The sequence below is a fragment of the Pygocentrus nattereri genome, chromosome 8 (assembly GCF_015220715.1).
Source record: "Pygocentrus nattereri isolate fPygNat1 chromosome 8, fPygNat1.pri, whole genome shotgun sequence".
In the NCBI taxonomy this organism is placed as follows: Eukaryota; Metazoa; Chordata; class Actinopteri; order Characiformes; family Serrasalmidae; genus Pygocentrus; species Pygocentrus nattereri.
The window spans coordinates 12,795,741-12,808,242 of NC_051218.1; the positions used below are offsets into that span (position 1 = coordinate 12,795,741).

The window sequence follows — 12,502 nt, forward strand, 5'->3', positions numbered from 1 at the left end:
TAACTTGTTTTTCTCTTAGAAAATCAACAAAATATAATGTAATACCTGGGTGTTCAGTATTTTGCATATGACTGTACTTTGCAAATTCATACTGGAATAAAATCGCATCTTAATCGTAATCATCTCATATGTAATCACTTTAATTACAGCACCTTCGCAGGTAAAACTAATCCACCTGAAATAAGTCTAAAGATGAGTGAAATCTGTACTGTGTTAACGCAGGTGAAGACGTATGTAGGACAGTCATAATTTGGGACAGTGTATGCGTGCTTTGTATATGTGTATGGCTGTATATCCAAATGTTTGTAGAAACTTACCAACTCTTCCCAAAAGTAGCAATAGTGTTTCATCTCTCCAGAAAATGCAGTTCAACTGCTTCACAAGCTAATGCTACGGGGCATTATATGCCTCTGGAGAACACTTGACTTGGCACGGTGTCCTTAGGCTCAAGTAAAGCTGTCCCAGGGTGTCCCATTCTACTGGCAATGCTATACTACAGAGATTAAGCTTTGTGCAGCTGAATGGCTGTTCAGCAAATGGGACACACAGTCTATTCGTGGGATTATGTAAGCTGAATAAATATTATGTAGGCATTGTTATTATGCATGCTCTCTTACAGGTCAGTTGTGTGTTCAGGCAGGTGAGGAGGGATGCTGGTCAGTTTGAGGTTGGAGCAGTCCACCACCGTCCCCTCACAACGACAACGCTCAGGACACACCAGGTCCTGAAAACACTCGCCGGTCAAGCGACTGCGGTAGTCTTCCGAACCTGGCCACCACAGGGATAGAGAGAGAGAGAGAGAGAGAGAGAGAGAGAGAGAGAGAGAGAGAGAGCAAAAGACTGTCAAAACAGCTTATTTACACATATATTTAAGGAAATATATGTGTAAACACTGCACCACAGTAACAAATTGCTTCCCCCCCCCACATACATAAACCGGCACACAAACACAAACGCCCACTCATGCCTGCTCCTAAACAAGCATTCATCTTCTGAAGGGTGGCTGCATGTGCAGATAAAGCAGCCTGAACAGCAGGAGGTCACTTTTGCTGGAGGTCTGCTCCAGAGATGTGTGTTTTGACAGGAAAACACAGGCGGTTTCTGGGGAGCAGTAGGATCTGGCTCTGCGCGATATATCTGCTTCCCATCACGGACGTCTCTCCATGGGCACTGTTTATCTTACTCCACGCCTCTGTTTCACTGTTTCACTACACTACAGGCTCACAGACCAGGCCCCCCACCCCCACCCCCCATGCACATTACTGTTCAAAAGTCTGGAATCAATATTTTGGATCATATAAAAGCAATTTTGTATGTACAAGTACTCTACTACTACAAATAATATGCAGAAAGCTTCAAAAACAGCTGTAGATTCCAAAACATGCATACACACTGTTAACATGGAGCACCACCCTTATCAAAAGCCACTAGAGTGTTAGCAGCACCCCCTGATGGAGAATCTTCAGTCTGGTAAATGTGAGTGAGTGAGTTACAAGCCAGGTCCATGTCATGCTACATATCTCAATGTTATCAAGCTGTATAATTAACTTAAAATAATGAAATGAATATCCAGAATCCCTTATATTTGCAAAGCATCAATTATTACGTTTAAAAAATTTGAATACGAAATTTTTTATGTTGTTCAAGATGACTAACAGAGCTGTAGGTTATTCCACAATAAGTAATTAAAGCTCCGCAGTCTTATGATAATTATGAGAAAATGAATACCAAAACACAAATGTGGTGATGAAAAGGCAGATAACTCGACAAGAAATTATTAGAATAGAAATGATTACCGTATATTATTTGTTCATTAACAATTTCTTGCTGTTTCCAAAAAACTTTTGTAATGTATGTAAATATTGAATGAACAGTCTAAATATGCAGTTTGAAATGTTGTTTATAACATTTCAATCTACATTGATTAACTTATTCTTGAATAAAATAGCAAAAATGAAAACAAGTGATTCCAAACATTTGAACAGAAGCGTAGCTCTTTTCATAGCAAGTGACTGATGGACACAGTAGATACTTTCATCGCCGTTTCCGCTGCTCCAAAATCGACTTGTTCCTCTTCGAGGGGTGGCTGCCACGCGCTATCCCAGAATGCCATGCTGCGTGCGATTGTGTCCAACGGTCCCTGGTGCTTGACGGAACCATGTGAGGCGAGTGTAGGCGGCGGCACATGGTTAGATCAAGCACAAGAGACAGCTGCACCAGGGGCCAGGGGCCGGGGTGGGCCCGGGGCCAGAGTGGAGGAGCGGAGTGGAGCGGAGAGAGGCAGGGAGAGAGGAGGAGGAGGAGGAGGAGGAGCAGCCAGGAGGAGGAACAGAGCAGGAAGCTGCCCGGAAAAAGCCGGGCCACCATGCACGAGGGTGGGCAGCCCTGTCACTTTCTCCCATTGTGCTGTTATCAGTACAACAGCTCAACCCTCATAACACAAGCGCACAGACAGACAGACAGACAGACAGACAGACAGACAGGACAGATACACGGACAGTAAGACACTGCACAGGAGAAAAGGAGTGGAGCAAAGCCCTCTGCTACTGTGCACTTGTTGGGATGTGGGGTCAAACATACGTCTCATAGGTATTATGCATTTCATTGCTGTCAGAAGAAAAAATCTAATCTCCAAAAATGATTTTAAATTATTTTATATTATTTTCTTTTATATATTTTATATAAGAAAAACATTTTTGAGTTAAAGGGACCTCCTCCACCACAATAGTCTGTAGAGCAAGATTTTTCTGTTTAAAGTCTAGGAAACCCCCCTTCTGACAATGTATCTTGAAGGTGGAAGGAACTCATAAAAACCATAGCAGCTTTGGGGCAGGTAATTGAGAATTTTTTTCCCCACTAGCTGGCTAATGCAGACAGATACCAAATAGCTAATAGGATGATTACGGCTGTATTTATTAGCCTCTTCATCAGTGGTTATGCTAGTGGTCAGGATTTCAGGGTTTGCGTAATGCACGCTGGGTATTGTAGTGAGAGAATGTCCGTTTGATTAAATTGAAAAGAAGACGATCAGATGTAATGCTGCACTACAGAATATCACATAACAAGTAACATACTAAATGCTAGTTTTAGGCCAGAATGACCCTTTATTATCAGTTAGTGTAGAAAGGTTTGCAATACAAAATGTATATTAATCCTTTGCAAGAGGTAAAAAGTAAAATATTATGAGGCATCACAACATTTTCTTATGACAGCAATAATTTTCAGAATTTGAGGCCAACACCTAAACCTTACCCTTAGCTTTACTCTAGTAATCAACAGTAAATAGTTTCAACATTTTAGTTTTAAACAAATGAAACATGAACCTTTTGTAAAAAGCACGCTGCATTGTTGGGACCATTTTGTTGCTCCTGTCATTGTTGGTTAGCTCTGTTTTTCTCTGATTTTTGTACGTAGTCAGGGCATTTCTTTTACCAAAAACAAATTCACACAGACACACACAGTTGGCTTCAGCAGTGTTCGGAGGCCATGGGAGCAGCCAGTGTGTGTTCGGGCTCCCGCTGTGCTTGTTACTATGTTGCTGTATGGACAGAGGCAGGGCTGTAATTAGGGAAATCCAGGGGTTAATATCAAAGCAAGCAGCGGCTGCACACTTCACGCGGCTGAGCAGCCTGAAAGCCCCCCACAAGCTAACGCTCACTAACTCCTTAGTTATGGCTAGTTCAACATAACAGCGATCCGTGGATCCTGATGCTCTGTCTCAATGCATTCTGCTGGATTTGTATTGCAGCGTGCCTCCTGGTGATGTTCCCATGAGCACTCTGAAGCCTGGCAGTGTGTATGTAGAACTGCTCCAGGCCTGAGGATGCCACACAGCTCCCTCTCCAAGGAGAATAAACACACATTCGTCACACGCACAGAATACTAACTGTAGGTGCCTAATGCGAACAAATGTAAATATGGCATTTTTCTGCACATTTTAGGGCACAATAAATTTATGCAAAATTTATTTGCATAAAATTCAAAATGTCCTATAACTTATGCATTGGCCACATTTTAGGTTTTATTTTTTGCCAATATGTTTAATTATGAGTTGTGCACTGAAGTGTGTAGAAATAAATCAACAAAACGATTGATTTGACCAAGGGTGTTCAAACTTTTGCAAACAACTGTAGGTGCACTTTGTAGGTTTAAAATGACTGACTTTAGCCCAAAAATACATTTGCCATATGATATGGCAGTGAATGTTCTGCTGATGTGAGTGCATTGTTTGTTTTTTTGTTACTTTTTAACTTAAGTAACTTAATACTTAATTTATTTTCAAGCTACATTTAACTAAATATCTACTAAATTGACTCTTATTTTCTTTCATTCTAAACCTGGCTCTAATTCTACACCACAAAAAATGGTATCTTGTCAAGTAAAATGACTTTCAGTATAGTCAAGAAATCAAATTTTGAGACCTTAAGCTTTTGAGATTGTTGTAACTCAAGATTATTTAACATATTTCTAGATATTCTTTACTTTTTAAAGAAATTGTATTAAAATTATATTGACAGAGAATTGTGCTTATTTTAAATAATGTGCTTGATACCAGCAACATTATTTGCCGGTGTAGTGAGATAATTTTACTCAATAAAATGAGCTAAAACAAGTAAACAATTCTGGAAATAAGCTAGATATTCCTATAATCAGTGCACACCCATCTCATAAGATATACTGTCTAGATTTAGGATCATTTCACTGGACAAGACACATTTTTTGCAGTGTAACCCTAATCTTAACCTCAACCCAAAGCTAAACCCAACCCTTACCCTGGTCTTGGCCCTAGCCCTGGTCCAAATCCTAACCTGAACGCCACCACTGTTTGGAATCAATTGAGTTTCAACAGGTCGTTTGTTAGAAGATCTGTAGATAGTCTACAGTGGACTGTAGTAAACTATCCACATAAAGTGAAATTAATTGTAATGAACTAAAAAGTCTTTGTTTGTTCACTGTAAAGTTATTAGACTACAAGCCTAAAGGCCAAATATGCTTAGTTGGTGGTCTTTTCTCAAACCAGTAGTGATACTAAGGTGAATAAAAGTTAAGTAATACCGTTCAAACCAGCATGGCACTCACTATCATGCCACTACCATGTTGTGCTGAGAATACAAACAACATCTGGTCTACAGTGTTCCCTTTCCATGAATGAACAGCATAGGGGGTGCTAATAAATAGGGCAGCAACAGATGGGCTACAGTGAGCAACTGTAAACCTAAGTGGACTTATATGTGATTAATGTTTCTGATATATTATCCAGTGAGTGTAGGTAGAGTGTAGGTGTACCTAGTAAGCTGTTAAATAATTCAGTATTGATTGATTGGCTTAGCTCTTTTCGTTAGCCTCCCCTTGTGCTGTAGTAGTGCTCTCTGTGTGGGGTGTGCACTATTAGCCTGTTAGCCTTTCAACTTATCCTTGAACACACAAGTAGCTTTTACTGAATGTGTGCATGCTGTTAGGATCTCTGAACCCTGAAAATCCTTCTCATGTGTGAGCGGGACTCTACCTGTGCAGCGGAACTTCTTGCCCTTGATCTGGCTGATGCGCTTGTTGGCCAGGCGTCGAGGGTGACTGCAGCGTGCCCCGCTGGTCTCAATAGGATTATCAAAGAGGTAGTCAGCCAACCACTTCAGGTGGCAGTCACACATGAAGGGATTCTGAGCAAGGTGCCTGAAGAGGTCAGCAGATCAGGAGAAAGAAAGAGAAAAAAGTGAAATGTGGAGTAGAGAGGTAGTCATGTACAGTAAACTGTACCTGTCATATTGAAAGCTCATAACAAATTCATTTCATTTTTTATTTAAAAGAAAAACACCAAGTGCCTTTATCCTCATAAGATGCGGTACAAAATGACTTAAAATAAAGTTGTGTTATATTACATCTATACTATGTTCAGTCTGGTGTTATAGAGACCTGGGGTTATAGAGACGTATGTGTCATACGTTAATATGTGTAATATATATATATATATATATATATATATATATATATATATATATATATATATATATATATATATATATAATGTATGCACTCAACAGCCATTTTATTAGGTACACTACTTGTACCTACTAAAAGGTTGGACCCCTTTTGCCTTCAGAACTGCCTTAATTCTTTGTGGCATACTTTCAACAAAGTGTTGGAAACATTCCACAGAGATTTTCATCCATATTGACATATCTATGATGCAAATCTCCTGTTTCACCACATCCCAGAGGTGCTCTATTGGACTGAAATCTGGTGACTGTGGAGGTCACTGGAGTGCAGTGAACTCGTCATGTTCAAGAAACCAGTTTGAGATGATATGAGCTTTGCGACATGGTGCATTATCCTGCTGGAAGTAGCCATCAGAAGATAGGTACACTGTGGTCATAAAGGGATGGACATGGTCAGCAACAATACTCAGGTAGGCTACAGCATTTAAACGATGCTCAATTGGTATTAAGGGGCCCAAAGTGTACCAAGACAATAACCCCCACACCATTACACCACCACCACCAGCCTGAACAGTTGACACAATGCAGGATGGATCCATGCTTTCATGTCGCCATGTTGCTTTCTGACCCTACCATCTAAATGTCGCAGCTGAAATCGAGACTTGTCAGACCAGGCAACATTTTTCCAATCTTCTATTGTCCAATTTTGGTGAGCCAGTGTGAATTGCAATCTCAGTTTCCTGTTCTTAGCTGACAGGAGTGTCACCCAGTGTGGTCTTCTGCTGCTGTAGCCCATCTTCTTCAAGGTTCAACGTGTTGTGCATTCAGAGATGGTATTCTGCATTCCTTGGTTGTAACAAGTGGTTATCTGAGTTACTGTTGCCTTTCTATCATCTCAAACCAGTCTGCCCATTCTCCTCTGACCTCTCACATCAACAAGGCATTTTCATCCACACAACTGCCACTCACTGGATATTTTCTCTTTTTCGGTCCATTATCTGTAAACCCTAGAGATGCTTGTGTGTGAAAATCCCAGTAGATCAGCAGTTTCTGAAATACTCAGACTCCTTTTCGTCTGGCACCAACAACCATTCCAGGTTCAAAATCACTTAAATCACCTTCCTTCCCCATTCTGACGCTCGGCCTGCACTTCAGCAAGTTGTCTTGACCACCTCTACATGCCTAAATGCGTTGAGTTATGGCCATGTGATTGGCTGATTAGCTATTTTTGTTAATAAGCAATTGAAAAGTGGCTGGTGATTATATATATTGCCTTTGATACTTAACCATCAAGCTGCAGCTATGGGCTTGGTGTGTGTTGTTAATATGTGGTTTGAAAAACTGCAAAACTGACCTGTCACCGCTAACTTTTAAATTTTGATTTCAGGCTTTACACACTCTCAGAAAAAAGGTATGGAGCTGTCACTAGGCAGTACCCCTTTTATTGCTGGGGTGGTTCTCTCAAGGCTTCATCTCAGTACGTTTAGTCAGGGAACATAACTGTACCATAACCCAAAGAAATTATTTTCTAACTTGTATTAACTCTACAGACCCCAGCTCGAGACTTTTTATGTTATTGTTCTGTTTAAAAAATATAGGTCATGAATTGGTACAAAAACTTACTTCACATCTTAGAAAAACTTATTTAAAGTATGCAATTGGACCTTTAAACCACTGTTGTACCTTTGAGGCTCCTACTCTACTTGTATTAGTATTTTCCCTACTCACACACCAGCTTTAATACAGAAAGGTTTGTTAATAAGCTGATTGTTTAGAATTAGTGTGTCAGAGCAGGGAAAACAACAATGCATTGCAGGGGTTGGGAGCCACTGCCACAGGACATTACAGACGGTAATAAATCAATTAATGCAAGTTAGTGCGAGAGGGGGTCATTTCAGGTCCAAACTACTTTAACAACTTAGAGTGTAAAGTTGTGACTTTAATCAATGCCCCAGTATTTCAACAGCAAAATCATGAGTGGGGTATTAATAGCATAATTATTTGCCACTCTATTAGCAGCTAATTAACTTTCCTGATTAAAAAACAACAAGGTGACCAAGTGATTGCAGGGTGGGGAATGTGTAGGTAAAATTGGATAAGCAGTGGTTGCTTAGAGACTGGAGTGTGCTGAAGTGGACTGAAGCGTGCATTTGTGCGTGTGTTGATGTGTGTGTGTGTGTGTGTGTGTGAGAGAGAGAGAGAGAGAGAGAGAGAGAGAGAGAGAGAGAGAGAGAGAGAGAGAAGGAGGGAGAGACAACTTACAGGGTCTTGATGGAGCGCAGTGGTGTAAACAGGCCTTTGCTGATGGTCTGGAGCTTGTTGTCATAGAGAGAAAGCAGATTAAGGCTCTGCAGGTCTTTGAAGGTGTTCACCCTCAAACAGTTGATTTTGTTGGCATTGAGCAGCCTGGGTGGGCAAAAAGAGGATTTAGGCTTCAAACAACTATAAACAGTGAACTGTGTGGAGTCTGGATAAACCATATCAATGCATCCTACAATCCAATCTGTCATCATACATTGTATTCTCTTCAGAGTTGGGTTATGAAGTGCTAGTCAAAAGTTTGGACACATATAATTTAATGTGTTTTTCTTAATCTCAAAAGCATTTTGATCTAAACACTTAACCTTTATGCTTACATTTTTGAAATTTGCTTCTAAACTAATGTAATAAGTGAAGTTTGCTTTATTTAACTGTATTTTTGCATAATTCTATGTCAGTTCATTGTTCTGAAGCCGTCAATGTTATTTCCCAACACTGAAAACAGTAGATGTCCAAACTTCTGACTCGTACAGGACAAATTATTTATAGTTTTCATATTTTTCAGTTAAAAAGCTTTGGATGCAATGAGATTCAGATCTGGAGATCAGTAGATAGAGAGTCACTGCCCATGCCGAGTGAAACAGGCCAGGCTTTGTGTCAAGGCCTCTTTTTCCTGCATTTTCCCCCAGTCTTTCACAACTTTCACAACACAGACATTTTATTTTTCCTTTGCCTGACTGAGTGAGAAGCTCGCCTCTCACTCTGAGCGGTTTTATGCCTCATTTCTGCACCTCGAACAGCATCAGAAATGCTGTAAATTCATGATGGTGTCTCTTTCCTGATCTGGATGCTATCAGAATGCTGAATGGCTTCAGCATGGCTTAGAAATACACCACCCTGTATCATAAGTCATTTCCATAAACATCAGACAATTACAGACAAAGTTTTGGTTTGCTGCGATTTTAATAGTGCAAAAATGCTGTTTTCTCACATTTAGTCATGGCATTTGATTTCAAACATATAGTGGGCAATATTGCTTAGATAAGAAACAGTACAGCCCCAAATCAGAAATCTTTGGGTTGTTGTTTGCATGTTTGTCTTTTGTAGTATTCAGCCTTATGGAACTCGTTTGTAACTCATTCACTCACATTGTTCAGGCTGAAGGTTCTCCACAAGGGGGAGCTCTTAGCACTCAAATAGCTTTTTTATGCTCACTGGCTGCTCTAAAATGCATGGGTGAGGCTAAAATAAGGCTTTATGGACTAAAACTCTGTGTATTTTGTTTGTGACATGAAAAAGTTTTTTAAAAAGACTTAAAAATTTTACTCAAAAAATCTAAATATTTCAACTTCATTAAAAAAAAAAAAAAAAAAAAAATATATATATATATATATATATATATATATATATATATATATATATATATATATATATATATATAAAAGTGTTATTTTCACAGGTTCAACTTTAGGGATTAGGGTTTGAGATAGTCACCTACCAAGAAAGAAAGAAAGAAAGAAAGTACTCTATAAAAGATGTGTGTTTTTGTACATACTATCTTAATTAATGCATTAGGTATAAATAGATTATAACACAGTCCTTATAAATATCAAAGGTCTGAATACTTAATTTTATGAATACTACGCATACTTTAGTACATGAGTGAGGCAGATGTATATGATTAAAATCTTGCCTTTTTAATTTACTTTTCGCAATAGTCGCACTAATGTATGTAATATATGTAATGTATTTCTTCATATCAGATAAAATGATGTACACATGTGAATCAACTAAATTCAATTCATTTTTGTTCAGTGTGCTGCTGTTGCTACACGATGATGGCCTTGAGAAATGTTTACTTTGTTCACTTCACCTATTGTGACCACAGTGGAAAAAGGCACCAGGAGTGTACAGCAAGAGTGATGCTTCATAGTAATGGCTCTTTGCATTCTTGCTATCTTTTTGATGCCCTGGTGTAGTACAGTGCTGTTCTGGAGTTGGCCCTCCTCTTCCTTGTCCCCACCCTGCCACCTCTGTGTCTCTCCTGCTTAGCTCGTCTGACAATTGACTAACGCAGGGCCTGTACTTAATTACTGAAAGCCATTCTAATGAGGTTTTGTCTCAGAGCGAGCACATGCATCGTTAGCCTGCTCACAGGGAGAACTAATTAGGTTTGGGGATTTCAAAAAAGATGCAAAACAAAGGAACCCCATTCACAACAAAGTGGCTCAAAAACAACATCCATGAAGGTTTGTAGCTGCCTTTCGTAATGCTGTTAATGCGTGGAAGGGCACTTACTAACTCAACCCATTAGAGGGAGAAAACTGTAATTGGTAAAAACATAGGTATTTTGACTCATTAGGGCAGTTGACAAGGCAAACGTTGGAAAGTGCAGTGCTGTGCCGGCGGAGGCAGCGTACTTTAGGCCTGATAATAACTTGCTGACGTGCGCTTGCTCGGCTCGATCCGGATCCATCGACGTGGGAGCGAGGAAGCTGCCGGACTATCAAAATTTCCCCATCTCCACAAATCATTAGAGGCAGCACAAACAGGCCCATTAAAGCCCACAGATTTCCTCAAATTAGACCACTAAACACAGGCATTATGTTTGAGCAATGTTTCTGTGTCTACATCAATATAACTAGGTGTGAGAGATATGCCTCGTAATCACGTCCAATTTAAATGCTAATGATGTTAGGCACACCCCTGAAAAAAGAGAGAAGAAAACAGAAAAAAATCCTGCTATGTCTTCCTCCAACGAGTTGTCCAAATGGTCCATTTGAGAGCTGGAAGAGGTTTTGGGCTTCAAGATGCTCTTTTCTTTTTGTTCTTTTTGCTTGAGCTCTTTTTATGGGGAGAAGTGGGAGAAATGAAATAGCTCTAAAGGTTGGCGAGCATGCGTCAGTACACACACACACAAACACGCAAACACACACAAACACACACACACACCCACACACACTCATTTACAGAGGGAACAGTACTCACAGCAGTTGCAGGGAGACCAGGCCATCAAACAGCCCCTTGGGTATCTCTGCAATTTTGTTTCCATACAGGACCCTGCAGGCAGGAACAGATGCAGCCCAAAGAAAGGGCAGTAAATCACCTCAATATGATCACTGAGTTTGTGGGTGTGAAAACACGCTGCTGAACAAAAGTTTGGGCATACCTTGCCTTGTACAGAAATTTCAATTTTTGTGTGATTTGCACATTTTTAAATGGCCAAAGTCATCATGCAAATGTTGCTTCACCAAATGAATGCAGGGCTGGAGTAGTGTAATAGTGCAAAAATGTTTTCAAAACATTGAATGCATTATACATATTAAGTTTTACACTGTCTGCATTTATTAGTTTAACTTTTTTAAACTATTTATTGTACATTATTTAAGATAATTTAACTGATAAAAAAATGTTGCATCATTTTATCCAAGCCAGGCAACTTTTGTAGGGAAAATGCTGTAAAGCTTTGGGTACATCCTGCCACATTAATTATGGACTATGTTTTGCCTTAATTATTTGACAGTTTTTGTTTTTGAGCTACTGTTAAAAGCACACTCTTTTTTGCCTAAAGTATGTTCAAACAGATGGGAGAGTTGAGTTCTGATGAGATAGCACTGTCACTTATTGTGTTAAGTCATTGCAAACTGACAAAAGAAAAAAAAAGCCCATTTCAGTGAACGCATTTTGAAAAACTAGGTGTCCCCAAACTTTTGCTGAATGTATGTACACATTTGATCCGTATTCAGCTCATCATTTTTTGTGGCCTTTATCCCCACAGAGTGAATACTCCAGTACTTTTCAACCTAATCTTTATTGGAGCTGTCAAAATAACAGCCATCATTTAAATATTTGTTAAGTCCGGTGACAAAAATGCACATTCAATTATAGAACATGTAGACCTGAATGGTTAAAACTTGTATTGTGACTCCTTGTACACCGCAGGCCAATTAGTAAACAGCATTATCACACACAAGTACCAAACGGAGAGAAGAACACTGACTACGAACAAAACAATAATGATTTACATCGAGATGTAATGAACTAATTATTTAGCTTTTAAATGTAGTTGCATGGTGTTTAAAATTGTATGGATATTTTTGCAAACATACAATGGATTTTAATAATCCATTATGGCTAATGGCCAGAACCCTGTTCTTGTGTAAAGTGACTAAATAATTGGCTTCAGATGCTTTGTAGTACAGTAAGTAGTACAGTAAGCTAATAATTTAATAATATATAATAATATATTAAATAATCATTAAATAATAATAATAATAAACTAAGTAATATTTATAAGGTAGCGTGGCAAA

General features: G+C 39.2%; 1 protein-coding gene across 3 annotated transcripts in view; it reads right to left on the reverse strand.

Moving 5' to 3' along the window:
- slit3 (slit homolog 3 (Drosophila)) overlaps positions 1-12,502 on the reverse strand; it is a 221,940-nt gene that overhangs the window by 60,857 nt on the left and 148,581 nt on the right. For all 3 annotated transcript variants that reach the window (XM_017690095.2, XM_037540776.1, XM_017690099.2), the window contains 4 exons: positions 11,181-11,252; positions 8,196-8,339; positions 5,507-5,670; positions 618-768 (listed from right to left, as the gene is read on the reverse strand). In XM_017690095.2, the coding sequence (XP_017545584.1) occupies positions 618-768; positions 5,507-5,670; positions 8,196-8,339; positions 11,181-11,252 (531 nt within the window). The remainder of the gene's footprint in view (positions 1-617; positions 769-5,506; positions 5,671-8,195; positions 8,340-11,180; positions 11,253-12,502) is intronic.